Below are 18,584 nucleotides of genomic sequence, written 5' to 3'. Positions count from 1 at the left end.
TGATTCATATAAATTATTATTTGGTTAGATTCAATGGATAATCTTATATTTCTGTCATATGTCATATCATATGTCATATGAGATTTGTGAATCACTCAAAATAATAAATGAATTGTTAGCGTATAAAAATTTATAATTTATAAATTAATTATTGATAGATAGTTAATAAAATAATTAATTGAATTTGTTCTATTTATTTGATTAATTTTGACTTGTTTAAAAAAAATTAAAAAAACTATAAACTTAAAGCGATAGAATTTATTTGTTAGATTTAAAAAATTGTATTTTTTAATAAAATTCTTCAAATATAAAAATAAAATATATATTTAAAATTAATTTTTATAAATAAAAAATACAATTGTAATGGTCAATAACTTATATATTTATTTTTAAATACTTTTATAAAATTAAAATCTCACAAAAGTTATATGATATTTATATAAAATAAAACTTTTTAAAATAACTCTAAAACACCTTAATTGTTTTGTATGTAGTTCATTCATAAAAAAAAATGAAATGGATTTAACTTTGAAGATAAAATTAATATAATTTATTAAAATAATTATAATTAAAAAAATATTGTATTAGTATTTTAAAATAATTATTATATTAAAAAAGAAAAATTAGATAAATAGGATATTTCAAACAAAATAGGATACTCATAAAATGTTGAGTCAAAAAAAAGATTACTCGTAAAATCTTGAGTCAAAAAGAGATTACTCGTAAAATCTCAATTATCTTATTTTAATTAAATAAAACTTTCTTATTCCAAATTAAATAAATTAAATTAATCAATTTCTAATCATAATGACGCGGTTTCTTTACGGCGAAGACCGCGCAAATCTGACTTCGTGTGAAGAACTAACAAACGAGCCAGCCAGCAAAAGAGTAACTATCCAATGCAACCGCACTCACCCTAAGCTCATTTCATTACAACCGTTCGATCTAATGGACCCCACTTCAATTATTTTATTTAATAACAAAAGATACATTACATTAAATATCGAACCCAATGAAAATCAATAAACCCAACACGTGGAAATTCTTCATTTTTTCTTTTTTTTATTAAAAACAAAAGAGAAAGAAAAAAAAAAGAAAAACAGAGTAAGTTATTAAAAGGGAGAAGAAGAAAGAAGAGATCATGAAACTGAGTCAATTCGGTTTTGAATTCCAACCGCTCCAACAAATTTTTATTCTTTCTCTTTCTTTCACCAAATCCCACAATTTCATTAAACCTTTTTTTAATGTTCCCTTCTTCAGTGTACATCCATGTCTTGTTTTACGACAACCTCATTATTTCCGAAACCGTGTTTTTATTCAACTAATTGATTCAATTCGTTGAATTGAACTCAATCCCCATCTGGGTTTCTGAAAAAGTTTCGAAATTTGAAGGAAAGAAATCATGGGGGTTAAAAACGATAGGGTGAAATTCAATGTTGGAGGCAGAGTATTTGAAACGACATCAACAACACTTGCAAATGCTGGGAGAGATTCCATGTTGGGTGCAATGTTAGATGAGAATTGGAATCTGTTAGATAATGGAAGTGAGAAATTCATGGATCGTAACGCAGATTGCTTCTCTGTTATCTTGGATCTGTTAAGAACTGGTGAACTTTACATCCCACAGAACATTCCTGAGAAGCTTTTATACAGAGAAGCTCTTTATTATGGTGTTCTAGACCATGTTCGCTCTGCAAAATGGGGTCAATTTGATGGGAACAGGTTAAGGTTGTCTAGGTCTGTTCAAGGACAAGCACCTGGTGATGGAACAGCAATTCGAGCTGGTCCAGATGGTGGTTGTTGTGTTGCACATGGTTGCATGGTTCATGTTTATGATTGGATGTTAGATCAACACAATCCTCTTAACCTTGATTACCAAAGAGTCAACGATGTTGGTTGGGTTGACCCTAACAACATAGTTATAGGTGTGAGTGAAAGACTTGGTCGTGGTGATGGTGGAATGGGTTTGTTTAGTTCACATAATGGTGAACTTAGGTACAAGTTTCATGTTAGTCATGAAAATCATGTTAAAAGTTACACTGCTGGTGCTTTGAGTTTTAGTTCTGATTACAAGATTTTTTCTAGCTGTAAAGGTAGAAGTAATGAGTATGGTGTTGGTGTTTGGGACCAAGTTACTGGTAAACAAGTTGATTTTTTTTATGAGCCTTTAGGTTGGTCGCTCGGCGATGCTGATAAGCTTCAATGGTTAGAGGGTAGTAACTGTTTGTTAGTTGCTACAATGTTTCCTAGAAAAGATAACTGTTACATTAGTCTTTTGGATTTCAGAGAGAAGAAAATGGTTTGGTGTTGGTCTGATGTAGGTGCTACATTGGTTGTGGATGAGAAAAGGGTGAGAGATGCTATAGCAATGGAGGGTAACAGATCAATTTGTGTGGTGAATGAGTTTGAGGAATTAGGTTTCATGGATTTGAGAAGCTCTGCTGCTGCAAGTGTGAGGTGGAGTTCGAGAAGTAGGTTGATGAAAGGGAAGATGCCTGAAGAACCATGTTACCCTAAATTGGCATTGCATGGGGGACAACTTTTCTCTTCCATGAATGATTGTATTTCGGTGTTTTGTGGACCTGAATGGGTTTTAACGTCGAGACTTCGACGTAGCTATGGTGGGTCAATCTGTGATTTTTCCATTGGAGGTGATAGGCTTTTTGCACTTCATAGTGAAGAGAATGTTTTTGATATATGGGAGACTCCAACACCACCAATTATATGATTTAGTTGTGTTTTTTCGCTTAGTTTAAGGTTAGTTTTTTCATAACCAAATTGCTTCTTCTGCAATTTTATAGATAGTGCTGAATCTAAAACATTGTATATACACAACAGAAGATATTATAAATGTGGATTGCTTCTTTTTCTATACTCTAATGAATCAGATTTCATACATCACTTTATATCTCTTGAAGATTCTAAATTCTCACTATCATTAAGTTATTCCCTTCTTTTACTTTTGAGATGGTCATATCCAACTTTGTACTTGTTTCTTTTAACCTTTTTCTTTTACAAACATGGAGTAAAATGAGGTGAAGTTCTTTTGATAGCATTAGAATGGTGAAGAGAATAATGAGAAATTTCTTAGCATGTGGTGGGTGGGGTGAGTTGCATCTGCAGCTTTTAGGTCACTTTTACTTTCCCTATTTAATTAATATTGCATAAAAGTACTTTGAATTCTTTAGGTTGCATTGCACCAAATCCATCAAATGTTGCATAAATCAAAGGTCTCAAGTTATTATGATGTTAACATGTGGTAATCAACCAAACCACTATCTTCTATGCAGAAGTTCTAAATATTAATTTAATCAAACTTGGATATTATGCAGTGGAACAGAAGATAGTAACAATATTGACGTATTGTTTAGGATATTGCTTCACTTTGAAGTTTGCAAACATTTATGGTTGAATATGAGCTTTTTCTTAGACCAAAAAGAAAACAACTACTTAAATGTTAGTATGTCAGTAATGTATAAAAACAAAGGATCAAAAATGTCAGAACTCATTCATGCATTAAGTTCAAACCACACACTCCACGTGATATTTTATCTGTTAGACATTTGTTTAAGTATAATATAATAACACTCTTCCAATGTGATCGAGATTACTATAACGTCTACATTGACCTAATGATAGTATGTTTGTTTCCTCGATTAATATCGCGTTCCAGTAGAAGCTACCTTTTGTAGCTTCGTATTATTCGTGCATTTGAGGCTTTCCACCATGAAAGTAAACACACGCCGAATGTCTCTTGGGGCTTGCCTTGTTAAAACCTGAACTTTAAGAGAGCTTCGAACAATTTCCTCTTGTTATATGTGATACAAAAAATGGAACCATACTAAACAAAATTGATCGGATAAAAGAAAATGAATGGTATACCTTCTTACTTTGATACATAAAAAATTTGTATGAGAATAAGTCAATTCGGACCTAGTTAAGCATAATCAGGCATTACTTTCTTCAAAAACTTTATTGAACCAGATTCTTCAGGGGCAACTTCATCGAAGGAAACATAATTTTGCTCCTTATCGTACACGTGACACACCGTCAGGATTGTCTTCATCAATCGCCAATTCCAACTAGCCTCATTCAGATACTGTTTTTCCAACACAGAAAATTAAGATACCAATAGTTAGCTGAAGTGTTTTTTAGTTCGGACATTGGTAATGTTTTAGAGTTCAATGTTGGCCCTCATTTATTTCATGAAGAAGCATAAAAAGATATTGGCATTATTGATGTTACCTTTCCCCAATTTTCTTGGAGAGATTTATGGGCTGCTCGTAAATTATAGCTCGGTATTTTCGGGGATATATGGTGTGGAATATGGACATTAATATCATGGCATAAGATCTCGATCCTGTTCAAAAAAGAAGTCAGAATATACCAATTAGTCAAGCTGCCATCAAATTATTTCTGCAAACGTGCACTTTGAAGACATCAACAGAATAAAAAGAACAGATATCTTCAATGAGCAATGAAAGAAAAAAAACATTCAACAGCAGCTGATCTATTATGCAGGATATACCACATTCATGCGTCTATTTATTGGCAAGAAAAACATACATTAGAATACAAAGAGCAGAAAAAATACATTACCATTGAGGGTAAGCGCAATGAACCGTTCCATTAAGCTGTGCTTGTGCAGCATTCCACTCTTCTGAATATTTGAACGGTATGTGTGGTGCAGTATGATGTACCATGGTGAAAGTACTCATCTATGATTGAGAGCAAAAGAATACCTCTTAAATTTGGACTATAAATTTCAACTGTTATTAAATCATTGTAAAACAATTCAATGAAGATACAGAAGTTGATTATATGCTCTAGCTATTAAATGAATACTCTGATTCATTTGCCTTGAGTTGTTTAGTTTTTTTAATATAACTATACTCATCCAAGTTAATCCTGAAAATCAATCTTCACTAATCTGGATATGCTTCAATCTTCCTTTCAATTTTCTCTTTTGAGGTAAATGGTGATAAACAAAATATTAATTTATGCGACAAGTGAAATTACCCAGAAGTGATAGCCCAACCATGGCATCAACCAGAATTTTATCCATCCCATGATTCCAGTCTTGTAAATAATTAATGGCCATCCAATTGCTATGAAGGCAAAAACACAAGCTAAACTTATCTTCACTCTCTTTACTTCATTTGGTCTGAACTTCGTCAAATCGAAATGAACGACCAACCTGAAAGAAATTAGGACACGTCATGATTCTGTATAAACTAAAATACTAAATGTCAAAATAATTGAAAGCAGGGCTGATTAGGAAGTGTATAATGCATTTCAAGGCATAGTTGATCGTACCAGTGAGCTATAGACATCCAGCATCGAAGTGGACCGTATCCATTTATTATTGCTTTCCTCAAAAGTGGATTTGACTCAAACTCGTCTTTCCAAACAGGCTGCCAAGCAGTATCTTCTTTCAACCTGTATCATTAGAGATGACTTACAATTGAAAGTAATGAAACAGAAAAGCTACAGCTTCAGTCCATACATGGATGTTAACATTACACATCTTATACAGTGCTTTTGATTTATGCATACGGCATGCAGCCTGAATTTTACACTTTCAATTGGATTACATGCATGTACGTTGGAAAAGGAAATATCACATTTAACAGAACTACGTGATACCTCGTTAATAATTTTAAGTAAGCTATGAATCTCTTTTTTCTTCCTTGACCAATCTACTGAAGTATATATTAATAATGGTTTTTCAAGGCACAAAAAAACACAAGTTTCACACTTCATGCATTGAGTATAAGTATTAGTAAGTCCCTCTACGACAGAAATTTAATGCTACAAATGATTTACAAGATGCACCTAAAAAACAAAAAATAGAAGGGAACACCACTTACATGTTTGTTTTTGCATGATGCTTGTCGTGCTTAAATCGCCATGGCTCATATGGATAAATTAGTGGTAAAAAGGCCAGAGTTCCAACAATGTCTTCTACCAATTTGTTTGTTGAAAATGATTTGTGAGCACAATCATGTCCTATAACAAAGAACTGTGTGGAATAATGGAAAGAGGATTACAAAACTTATGATTTGAGATATGAGTTAAAATGAAGAAGCTTGCCAAGATCTTCAAGATATGAGTTAAAATGATTTGAGATATCAGTAACGAATAATCATAAGTCAAATACGTGTTGAACTAACCCCAGTTACAGCAGTCCCCGTCCAAGCCCAAGCCAGAGGAAGTAGATACCAGGGTGCTTTAGAAATCATAAGAAGCCCCAACGCATACGAAGTGGCCGATATCAAAACAGTTTTCCATGCTTTAACATCATCAATCTCAAAAACCTTCAAAATGTAAAGTGATTATTATTTAAATATAAATAAATATTGAAAATATCAATATCGTGGAATGGTTACTCTTAAGAGTCTCACGTTAGATGAGACACGGTCTTAGTATGACTTTGTGTTTATAAGTAGTGGATAGCTCACATTACAAGCCGGTTTTATAAGAGTTGAGTTAGACCCAACCCAAATTTCAAGAGTTACAAAAGGAAGAACACATCCTATCTTTCTTTCTTTCTGGCTAGTATAATTTTCCGCCCAAAGCATAGGGTGAAAGAAAAAAAAAATGGCGTAGAGATAGATTAATCATATATAGTCATCGACACTTTCTCTTACTCATAAAGCAAATGTTATTCTCGTCATTGATGTTTTATTATAAATTATAAACATGTACCGAATCGTGCTACAAGGAACGACTCCTTAATATTGTTATGCAAGAAGAAACACCCTAAGGAATATAAAGGAATCTAAAGAAGTGACCCTACATTCTAAAATTTCATGATAAACTCCTGACACTACAAAACATGACATAGATTATAAGAAAAAACACCTCACCTTCTTAGGAAGAGAAGTGATGACGTCCTTCAACGTAACAGTATCCGGAAGCGGCTCTCCAATTTGGTTAAAACCGTAGCGCTCTGCTAGTTCTTTTCTGTACTCCGCACTTTCCACCGGAGCTGGTTCGAGCGGAATTGCCACAGCTCGTATAACTCCAACTTTACTCCTAGGTATAAATTGTCTTTGACTTCGATACACGAACCCTTTATGGATTAACCCTCCACCCTTTAGGTTGAACGAGCCTGCTAAATGATAGCAATTCATTATTTTAAAGGCAACCATATCATTTACACACAATTCATTAAGTATAAACATTCTGTATTGCCAGTTTGTCTTCTATTTCTGTATAAACTTTACTTTGGTGTTTTAAGTATACTGATACTGTATGAAAATTTAGCACTAAGAATGGTATCAATGAGTAAAAGACAAACAAATCAAGAATAGAGAAATTTGAAACAGAATAATGCTGGTGCAGGCAATACAATGGTAAACTCAAACTAGTGATTAATAAAATAATTGATTAAAAGTTAAGTAAAGGAGTAAGATGCATGGAATACCAGAAATGTTTCTCCTTGAATTCAAAAGTGGCGTCTGGTGGGAAGAAGAACACTGCAAAAAGAAAAGGTGAATTTGAATTGAAGAGTTGAAACATTGAAAGGAGAAAGGGGAAAGAGAGGGAAAAGAATGAAAACCTTTAATTGGAGTAATGAATTCGCAGAGGTGCAAGCCATGTTGAGAGGAAATTGAGCTTTCTCGGAAGAAAAGATAAACTTTTTTTTTGGTTTTTATATTTGGCGAGTGAGAGAGAGGGTTCAATTGGATTGAGAAGAGAGGAAGTTAGCGAGAGTGGTTTGGTTGTGGGCCCCACCAAATGTGGATGCAGATGGATAGCCCATTGCAGCCGCATGTATGTATCTTTTTGCTTCACTTCTCACGAGATGCACCATTGATTAGGGTGGCATTTTAGGACACTAATGGTCAAATTTGTGTGCCACATACCCAATCGTCGTCATGATTTTAGAAGACTTATGAGTCTAATTACTGTAAATATGCGATTAATCAAAAACCCATATATGACCACATACATGGAGTATTGTTCTAAATTTTTGTTGAAATTTTTAAATCAAAATAAAATTAATTGATATGTTTAATTATAAATGATATTAAAAAATGAATTTAATTATAACTTTCATCTTCTATTTTCTGATAGAATAGAATATTTGATTATTATTAGTCATAAATAATTTCCTATAATTAGGATTGTATCATAATTACATATGTTACACATTGTTGTATATATACCCTATTCAGATTAATGAAAAGGCAACGCATTCCATTAATCTCTTACATGGTATCAGAAAAACAAAACAGAAGCGTTCCTCATTCTCCTTCGTGAAGCAGCCGCCGCCGCCTTCCTCATTCTCCTTCGTGAAGCAGCCGCCGCCGCCGCCACCGGACCTTCGTCCTCTACATACCGCCGCCGCCGAACACATCCTCTTTTCTGTTCGCGCCGCCGCCGTCGCACCACCGTGCACGAAAACCACCGCCGAATCCGCGGATTGTTCTGGTTCTTCGCCTCTGTTCGCAATTCAGATCTCCTTTCTTTTGGGTTTCACATCTCTGTTCCGACGATAGCACACCACAACGCCGTGATTTCTCTCCTCTGCGCGTCCGTGTTGTCCACTGTTGTTGTATTCTACTCGTGAATTGTTACTGTGAAACAAGAAGCAGTCATGTCTGATTCCGAAAACAGCAATAGCGACCACAATACTCAGAAAACTCCCACTGTAGCCAATGTTTCCGAGCAGTCCGTCGCTGCCACCGGTGTTTCAAAACATGATTTTCATCCCGCTCTTGCTGTCTCCAACATTAGGAACCACATTCCTATTATTCTTGAGATGGAAAAAGATCAGTATGGAACATGGGCCGAGCTTTTCCGAATTCATGCTCGCTCACATCGAGTCTTGCATCACATTGTTCCATCTACGGAAAAAGCACCTCCAGCCCCTACCGATGCCGAGCATGAACAATGGACCACTCTTGATGCCACCGTTCTCCAGTGGATTTATTCCACCATTTCTACTGATTTGCTGACCACTATCCTGGAACCCAACTCGACTGCAGTAGAAGCTTGGAATCGCTTAGAAGATATCTTTCAGGACAACCAAAATGCTCGAGTTGTCACTCTTGAGCAAGAGTTTTCTAACACTCGTATGGAGGATTTTCCAAATGTCTCTGCTTACTGTCAGCGTCTTAAGATGCTTTCTGATCAATTGAGAAATGTCGGCTCCCCTGTCAACAATCATCGTCTTGTCCTTCAGCTGATATCGGGTCTCCCAGAAGCTTACCGTAGTGTTGCCACCTTGATTCGCCAGAGTAATCCTCTCCCTGCATTCTATCAGGCTCGTTCAATGCTCACTTTGGAAGAAGCCGGTATGGCTAAGATGGCAAACACAGGCTCTCATGCTGCCATGCACACCACTCAGTCAAAACCTATTGAAGACACCTCTCAGCGTGGCAACCGCCGCCCCAACAACCGTTCTCGTTCTCGTGGCAACCAGAGCCGCGGAGGGGGACGCAATAACCGCAGTGGTCCTCAGCCTGGAGCTCCCAACACTCCTCCATCATGGTCCTCTCCTCCTTGGCAGCAGCAACAACAGTACCCAACTTGGCAACCATGGGGTTGGACTCCACCACCATGGGCTATGCCACCGTGTCCATATCCCACCTCTCAGTGGGCACGCCCTGCCGGTCCTCCTAAGCAACCAGGCATTCTAGGACAACGTCCTCAGGTGTATGCAGCCTCTACCTCCTCTCAGATACCGACAGACATTGAGACCGCAATGCACACAATGTCACTCCACACTCCTGACAATCAGTGGTACATGGATACGGGCGCAACATCTCACACAGCTGCATCACAAGGTAATCTCTCGTCTTATTTTCCTATAAGTAATTCAAATCAGAAAGTTATTGTTGGCAGTGGCCATGAAATTCCAATTCACGGCACCGGACACACACAAATAACCACATCTCACCAACCACTTCACCTTAAACATGTCCTGCATGCCCCGAAAATTATTAAAAATTTAATTTCTGTGAGACGACTCACCACTGACAACAATGTTTCTGTTTCCTTTGACCCTTTTGGTTTTACTGTCTCTGACTTTCAGACGGGGATCTCCCTTCTCAGATGTGACAGTCGTGGAGATCTTTATCCAGTTACCACTTCTCCTAGTTTTGCCGGTCTCACTTCCAGTCTCTGGCATAGTCGTCTTGGTCATCCTGGCGTGTCTGTTTTAAATTCCCTTCGCAAAAATAAGTTCATATGTTGTGAACCTTTTAATTCTTCTGTTGTTTGTGACTCTTGTGTTTTAGGCAAACAGGTTAAATTGCCATTTTTTGATTCTCAAACTACGACCTTGATGCCTTTTGATATTTTACATAGTGATTTATGGACGTCTCCAATTTTAAGCTCTGCTAGTCATAAATATTATGTATTATACTTAGATGATTTTACAAACTTCTTGTGGACTTTTCCTATTAGCAGAAAATCCCATGTGTTTGAAACGTTCAAGTCACTTACTCAACTCATTCAAACTCAATTTTCAAAAAAAGTCAAAACATTTCAATGTGACAATGGCGGTGAATATAATAATGAGCCTTTTCAAAAGTATTGCACAGATCATGGTCTAATTTTTCGTTTCTCTTGTCCACACACATCCTCACAAAATGGGAAAGCGGAACGTAAAATAAGAACCATTAATAATATGATACGCACTATGCTAGCCCATTCTTATGTCCCCCCCTCATTTTGGCATCATGCTCTCCTCATGGCAACTTATTTGTTAAATATTATTCCCTGTAAAACACGTCATAATCAGTCACCAACACAACTTCTGTATCGTCGTGATCCCACATACACACACCTTCGAGTCTTTGGTTGTCTATGTTATCCATTATTCCCGTCGTCTACCATCAATAAGTTACAACCCCGCTCTACTCCGTGTGTCTTCTTGGGTTATCCACCGAATCATAGAGGTTACAAGTGTTTTGATTTGTCTAATAGAAAATTAATAATTTCAAGGCATGTTATCTTTGATGAAACTCAATTTCCCTTCACCAAGATACACTCCCCTTCACCTCACTCTTATCAATTCCTAGATGATGACCTTCACCCCTACCTTATACATCAGTGGCAAAATCAAATTTCACCACCTATTGCACATAACCAATCAACACCCACAAGCAAAATTGACCAGCCACTCCCCTCAATAAACCAACAATCATCATCTCCTACCTCTCAGACCAACCCACCGACTCCAATAAACTCTCCCACATCACCACAAATTCAACAACATCCACCTCCACTTACACGAACCATCACCACACGTAGCATGAAAGGCATTGTTAAACCCCGCAAAATATTTAACTTATCAATCTCTCACTCCGACCACACCATCTCTCCCATACCTAAAAATCCTAAACTAGCCTTATCAGACCCGAATTGGAAATCTGCAATACAATCTGAATTTGATGCTCTTATTAGAAATAAGACGTGGGATTTAGTTCCCCGTCCTTGTGATGCTAATCTTATTCGATGTATGTGGATTTTTAGACATAAGAAGAATTCTGATGGCTCCTTTGAGCGTTATAAGGCTCGTCTTGTAGGTGATGGCAGGTCACAGATTGCAGGTGTGGATTGTGATGAGACTTTCAGCCCCGTGGTGAAACCAGCTACCATTCGAACAGTGCTCAGCATTGCTCTATCCAAATCATGGCCCATTCATCAACTGGATGTCCAGAATGCATTTTTACATGGTGATCTTCATGAGACTGTTTACATGCATCAGCCATTGGGTTTTCGCGACCTCCGTCATCCAGATTATGTATGTCGGTTGAAGAAGTCATTGTATGGTCTTAAGCAAGCGCCCAGGGCATGGTACCAACGCTTTGCTGACTACGTCGCCACTATTGGTTTTCGTCATAGCACATCAGATCACTCTCTCTTCATATATCGACAAGGTTCAGACATCGCCTACATTTTGTTGTATGTAGACGACATTATCCTCATTACCTCCACTCAGGTCCTCTGCAAATCAATTATGTCACTCTTAGCATCTGAGTTTGCAATGAAGGATCTGGGTCCTCTGAGTTACTTTTTGGGTATTGCGGTATCTCGTTATCCTGGAGGTATGTTTCTCAGTCAAAGCACTTATGCTTCAGATATCATTGCACGTGCTGGCATGGCGTCTTGTAAACCGTCAGCCACTCCTATTGACACCAAACAGAAACTCAGCACCTCCTCCGGCACTTCTTATGAGGATCCTTCCATGTATCGGAGTCTTGCAGGGGCCCTACAATATCTCACCTTCACTCGACCTGACATATCATATGCTGTTCAGCAAGTTTGTCTTCATATGCACGCCCCTCGCACGGAACACATGCTTGCTCTTAAGCGCATTTTGCGCTATGTTCAGGGCACCTTACATTTTGGATTACATTTATCACCATCTCCTATTACAAAACTGATCTCCTACACTGACGCTGATTGGGGTGGATGTCCTGACACCAGACGGTCTACATCTGGTTACTGTGTTTTTCTAGGGGACAACCTTATTTCTTGGTCTTCAAAAAGACAACCTACTCTCTCCCGTTCTAGTGCTGAAGCCGAATATAGGGGAGTTGCCAATGTTGTCTCAGAATCGTGTTGGATTCGCAATCTTCTCCTAGAACTCCATTTTCCTATTCCTCAGGCCACTTTGGTGTATTGTGACAATGTTAGTGCCATCTATCTATCTGGTAATCCTGTGCAGCATCAGCGCACTAAGCATATTGAGATGGACATTCATTTTGTTCGGGAAAAGGTCGCGCGTGGTCAGGCTCGCGTCCTTCATGTCCCATCCAGACATCAGATTGCAGACATCTTCACCAAAGGACTTCCTCGCATTCTCTTTGATGATTTTCGGAACAGTCTAAGCGTCCGTGAACCTCCCGCTTCGACTGTGGGGGTGTGATAGAATAGAATATTTGATTATTATTAGTCATAAATAATTTCCTATAATTAGGATTGTATCATAATTACATACGTTACACATTGTTGTATATATACCCTATTCAGATTAATGAAAAGGCAACGCATTCCATTAATCTCTTACATTTTCTACGTAAGAAAAAAATGTTGTTTTTTTATTTTCAACGCAATCAACTTATTTAAAGATTAACATAGTTTCCATCACCAAACAAGTCAAGGAAAATGGTAATTGAATTTTCCAGAAAAGTAACAAGACGGTAGAGGAGCTGAAGGAATCTCTAAAAGAGGGTCGAGAAGGTTGGAAGAATACTAAGGACGGTCTACGGGAGATCAAAAGAGTATGCAAAGATAGTGGAAAAGAGTTTCTCCTTCGTGCATGTATCTTTCGATGATACATTGCAGCATGCGAAATATTTTTATCTTAAAGTGAATTTTTCGCGAAAACGAGTTCGTCCTGATCTAGAAATGCTTAATGGAAAGCTAATCTTCGTTATGGATGAGTCAGATGCTTAGTCCCTTGTTGATTTTTTTATCCGGGTTGTTCGTACACAATGTAACTCCATTGAATAAATAAACTTCATGGTTCTTGCTTGGAAGTGTGTATGTTAATATCTATTAGTTACCTTTATTTTTACATGTTACAACATTACTTTAAGTCACGAGTTTGTTTTTCTGGGATATAGCTTGTTCTTTGAGGTTGTGCTCGAAGTTTCATTGGATATCTCTGGGGCTTGTGTCAGGCCAAATATTGATTCCCCTTCATTTCCCCCAGGTGTCTCCCCCTTCTTCCAAGGTTAAGATGAACTCAATACATCCATATGGGTGAGTTACAGTGTCATTGAAAACATGTTGCTCATATCCCTCATAAGACCATAATTTCTCCTTTTTCAGTCTCAATCTTTCAAAAAAGATATGTGTACATGATGTCACAGGAATTATTGCCTTTAATGAAGATCCTGAACATATCAAAATTGGCTATGGTAGCCGTTATGACAAAAGGAAATATCTCGTTCAGGATTAGGGATGTCAACGAGGTAAGATTTCTAAAATATACAAAGATAAGAATTCTTAAGAGCTTATGCAAACAAACAGATGAAAATTTAGCTTAAAGTTTGTACTCAATGTGTTATGTTAAGATATTTGATGATTTTTAACCTTCTTTCAAATCTACAACTCCCTTTTATAGAGACGGAAAAATAGTCGTTGGAAAGTTGTTTGCACATGTGACCTTTTGAAATACAGCAGCTCCAAGAGAGAGAAGTTGGAAGATGAATCATGTTAAGATCTTCAACCAACGAGTAATAACATAATCCAATGAATCTTTATCAAACTAGGTATAAACTAGATGAGGGGGCGAAATAGAGAAGTCACATCAAATTTTTTTTAACCTTGCACTAAGGGACTCTAGTTGACTTTTTCCTTAAGTCTGGTGTTGACAAGATAAGTTTGCTATGGGAACAGAGAATAGATAAGAGGCAAAGATTTTCAAGTTGAGGTCTCTAGAGAGTGAGATATCACTAGGAGCAGAAGCACCATGATTAGAGTCTGAACCTTCAGAAGTTAATCCTTCAGAGTCATCATATTCTGATCCATCAGAATCTAAGACATTCAGCTTGTCAACAAATCCTTTTAGTAGGGCTATTTCTGAGTGGACTTCAAGCTTTATGATCCTGCACAGTTGAACATATGTTACTATACCCAATTGTTCTTTAAGTATTTTGTTATCATCAAAACTCGAGGGATATGAACAAATCTTGTTCCAGTAATCTTCCAATTTTTTATGATGACAAACAAATGTATTTAAGAATAATGGTTGGTCAGTTTAACTAACTTTACAACATCAGAATCTGAGGTTTGTAAGCTCCCCCTGAGTCTAATAGTTCCAAGGGTGAGTTTTGTAAGCTCCCTCTAAGTCTTATCCAAGTTAATTAAACTTATCTTGATAGCATAAAACATATATGTTCAGATATAAGCATTAAATAAGTTCTGATGAGGGTTCAGGTATTCATGTATATAAAAGCATTTCAAAAATACTTTTATCCTCTTAAACACTCCCATAATTTTCTCCCCCTTTTGTCATCAACAAAAAGTGAATAAAAATATGTGGGAAAATTTAAATTATGATAAAAATAAGTAAAAACAACTTTTGCACTTCCAAGAAAAGTTAATCACTATTTTCAAAGGAAAGAGAAATGACTTAGATTGGTTGAAAAAAATTCTTCACTTCTCAAGATGGTCAGACTCGCGTCTTTCAGTTTCAAGGAATTTGAATCATCATAAGTAATTATTGCAATAATGAGCTAGAAGACCTAGAGTATCATTAAAGAGCATAAGTGATTTAACCTTCATAAGCAACTTAAGAGACACTCAAGATCCTCTTTAAAATCACACCTCCATAGTCTGAATTCTTACATCTTCATCCAACTATTTTCCTTCTCAGGCACTCCTTCTAAAGCAACCAAAGTCATTGTCTCGACAGAGACCGCAATGGTGAGAGAGACCAACACTACTATGGATCACCAGCAATCAACAAATGAGGAAGCCCAACCTTATGGGTCAACCACTGTTATAGAGGCACTCGGGATGAGGAAGGATTCAAGAAGAAGAATACACTCAATAAAAAGAAAAAGAAGGTGTTAAAGAAGATTGTCTACTTTGACTCTGATGAAGGTTCGGAGGAGCCAGATATAGAGTATGAGACAACCTTTTATGCTCGAGGATATTTTGGTGATTTAGATAAAATTACGTAGATTTATTATTTTGTACTCTTCTTCAAAAAAACAATTAATGAATATGAATTTGCTTTCATCTTTTTGCAATGATAATGTTCATAGTCACTCGATTCCTTTTCAATGATCCCATTGTTAAAGAAGTAAAAGAAATTTCAACCAATTGAGTACAAATTAAAAAAGGCAGTTTTAATTTTATCAGAAGCCATAAAGATTCCCGAAGAATATAGCTCATAACATAACACACACAAGCAAATGAGACAGAAAAAAGAAGATAAGATTTTTAAGTAAATATTAACATTAAATAAAATCAGTTTTGAGAAGATGAATAAAGAAAACATGAAGCAGGTTATAAGTCTTAAGCCTATGGTTTCTTCAGAAGATCTAGAACAACTTTAAGATCATCACCCATGATGTCCTGTATGGAATTCATAGACTTCATCCTCCCATCTATTTCAGCTTGCTTGATAGCCATGGCTTGTTGAGTAGCAGCAAAAGAGGCCAATTTCGCTTCCAAAAGCTCTTGTCTTTTCCTGGAAGAGGTGACAGATTCTGAAGTGGCATCCTTCAAAATCTGAATAACTGATACAACAGAGGTTTGGAGAGAATCCCACTTAGAAGTATAAGGTATTAGGTCAGAAGTATAAGTTCTCTCATCAACCAAATCATGCACTTTATCAAGAAAGATAAATTTGATTTCTTCTAGGTTTGTTTGGATAACATGTGGAAGAGATGAAGTGTTAGTTTGTGAATGGCCAGAGGATTGGTTTTATTGGATAGTTAGGTTTATGGGAGTTTCTATATGAAGAAGGTCAAAAGGGATATGTTCGGATTCAATTATAGGTTCATATACAAATTGAACTAGAGATAGATCCTGAACAATTTATTCAGTTTCAATCTAGAGTTCAAATGTATCATGATTCTGGAGTTGAGTCTGAACATGGCTAGGTTCTTTATGAGGCTAGATTTGGGAGATGGTTGAGGTGGTTGAGTTTCTGGTGGAGAAGTAGGTTCTGGTTGGATTAAGGTTACATGTTCAACTTCAGAAGCAGAGCATGTTTAATTAGATGGTAGGTCTTGAAGAGAGAATGTTTGAATAAGAATGGCTTGGATAGGTCTAGTAAAGACAGATGTATGGATTACAAGTTTGAGGTTAAGGTGAGCTTCAAATCCAACTTCATCATATTCTGACTCAGAGCTAAAAGAAGAAGCTTTTCCACTAGACACATTTATGGGTGGTTCAAGCATGATGTTCAAAGGTGATAGTTGTTTAGAAACAGAAAATAAAGTTAACTAATTATGAACAATAATGGATTAACTCGCCACTTTACTCCTAGGTATAAATTGTCTTTGACTTCGATACACAAACCCTTTATGGATTAACCCGCCACCCTTTAGGTTAAACGAGCCTGCGAAATGATAGCAATTCATTATTGTAAAGGCATCCATATCATCCATACATTATTCATTAAGTATAAACTTTATGTATTGCCCGTTTGTCTTCTATTTCTATATAAAATTTACTTATGTGTTTTAAGTATACTGATACTGAATGAAACTTTAGCACTAAGAATGGTATCAATGAGTAAAAGACAGACAAATCAAGAATAGAGAAATTTGAAACAAAATGTTAGTCCAGACAATACAATGGTAAACTCAAACTAGTGATTAATAAAATAATTCATTAAAAGTTAAGTAAAGGAGTAAGATACATGGAATACCATAAATGTTTCTCCTTGAATTCAAAAGTGGTGTCTGGTGGGAAGAAGAACACTGCAAAAAGAAAAGGTGAATTTGAATTGAAGAGTTGAAATATTGAAAGGAGAAAAAGGAAAGAGAGGGAAAAGAATGAAAACCTTTAATTGGAGTAATGAATTTGCAGAGGTGCAAGCCATGTTGAGAGGAGATTGAGCTTTCTCTGAAAAAAAGATAAACTTCTTTTTTTTTGTTTTTATATTTGACGCGCGCGCGCGCGAGAGAGAGAGAGAGAGAGAGAGAAAGAGAGTTCAATTGGATTGAGAAGAGAGGAAGTTAGCGAGATTGTTTAGTTGTGGGCCCCACCAAATATGGATGCAAATGGATAGCCCATTGCAGCCGCATATATGTATCTTTTTGCTTCACTTCTCACGAGATGCATATTTGATTAGGGTGGCATTTTAGAATACTAATGGTCAAATTTGTGTACCATACCCAATCGTCGTCATGATTTTAGAAGACTTATTAGTAGTAATTGCTATAAATATGCAGTTAATCAAAAACCCATATATGACCACATACATGGAGTATTGTTCTAATTTTTTGTTGAAATTTTTAAATCAAAATAAAATTCATTGATATTTTAATTATAAATATTATTAAAAAATGGATTTAATTGCAATTTGGTCTTCTATTTTCAACGCGGTCAAAAAGGTTTTGGTCTTCTATTTTCAACGCAAACAAAAGGTTTTGAAGACTAACATAGTCTCCATCACCAAACAAGCTAGGGGAAATGGTAATTGAATTTTCGAGAGAAGTAACAAGGGTTCTCGGAGGATATATAAGTCCTTGCAATTCATTCAGAACGAAATGACAAGGAAAAATCTATGAAGATTAATGTAGTCTCCTTCATCAAATAACTATGGTAAATGGTAATTGTACCTCCTGGAAGAAAAAAAAGGACAGGGGGTTCCTGGCAGATATTTTACGAATAACCATAATTTAATGTTGCAGGAAGCAGTCTTTGATGAAGATTGAAGTCAGGCACGCTAATCTGCCTTAAGGAATCGGATGACAATTAACAATGATTAACCCATTTGGTTAAAATTTTCTTTATTCCATATGCAAAATTCAAATTATTCATATAATTTAATAGCATTTTGTAATACCTCAAAATTTGCCCCTCTCATTCATGCATTCATTTTTAGGTCATTTAACATTTCATATTGCATTTCATCATGTCAATCGGAATTA

General features: G+C 36.3%; 2 protein-coding genes across 9 annotated transcripts; one reads left to right on the top strand and one right to left on the bottom strand.

Annotated features, from left to right (window-relative positions):
• The first annotated feature begins 1,106 nt into the window (after positions 1–1,106).
• Positions 1,107–2,874, top strand: LOC127138424 (BTB/POZ domain-containing protein At2g24240). The gene has a single exon (XM_051064875.1). It carries the CDS (start codon positions 1,403–1,405, stop codon positions 2,726–2,728), a length of 1,326 nt encoding a protein of 441 aa, XP_050920832.1. The 5' UTR covers positions 1,107–1,402; the 3' UTR covers positions 2,729–2,874.
• Positions 2,875–3,496: 622 nt separating this feature from the next.
• Positions 3,497–17,586, bottom strand: LOC127138422 (omega-6 fatty acid desaturase, chloroplastic). 8 transcript variants are annotated; one of them, XR_007808770.1, is made up of 11 exons: positions 7,565–7,834; positions 7,430–7,481; positions 6,870–7,117; positions 6,174–6,317; positions 5,871–6,022; positions 5,317–5,439; positions 5,020–5,197; positions 4,600–4,718; positions 4,246–4,360; positions 3,883–4,099; positions 3,497–3,792 (listed from the first exon to the last, which is right to left on the bottom strand). XR_007808770.1 is itself a non-coding variant. In XM_051064871.1 (11 exons), exons 1-10 carry the CDS (start codon positions 7,601–7,603, stop codon positions 3,938–3,940), a joined length of 1,332 nt encoding a protein of 443 aa, XP_050920828.1. In that variant the 5' UTR covers positions 7,604–7,834; the 3' UTR covers positions 3,497–3,792; positions 3,891–3,937. The 8 variants fall into 8 exon arrangements, 6 of the variants coding, with proteins under 6 accessions (XP_050920828.1, XP_050920829.1, XP_050920831.1 ...); XR_007808771.1 differs by having other exon boundaries at positions 3,497–3,776; XM_051064871.1 differs by having other exon boundaries at positions 3,891–4,099.
• Positions 17,587–18,584: the final 998 nt, after the last annotated feature.

Source organism: Lathyrus oleraceus, chromosome 4 (genome assembly GCF_024323335.1).
Source record: "Lathyrus oleraceus cultivar Zhongwan6 chromosome 4, CAAS_Psat_ZW6_1.0, whole genome shotgun sequence".
Classification (NCBI taxonomy): Eukaryota; Viridiplantae; Streptophyta; class Magnoliopsida; order Fabales; family Fabaceae; genus Lathyrus; species Lathyrus oleraceus.
The sequence above is the reverse complement of the archived record's forward strand: the minus strand, read 5'-3'. Positions and strand labels throughout refer to the sequence as shown.

Coding starts and splice junctions, on each gene's coding strand:
- LOC127138424 (XM_051064875.1), top strand. CDS start 1,403: ATGGGGGTTAAAAACGATAGGGTGAAATTCAATGTTGGAGGCAGAGTA.
- LOC127138422 (XM_051064870.1), bottom strand. CDS start 17,530: ATGGCTTGCACCTCTGCAAATTCATTACTCCAATTAAAG. Junction 6,023..6,173: donor CGGGGACTGCTGTAACTGGG/GTTAGTTCAACA, acceptor TATTCCACACAG/TTCTTTGTTATAGGACATGA. Junction 5,440..5,870: donor CATCATGCAAAAACAAACAT/GTAAGTGGTGTT, acceptor CTAATGATACAG/GTTGAAAGAAGATACTGCTT.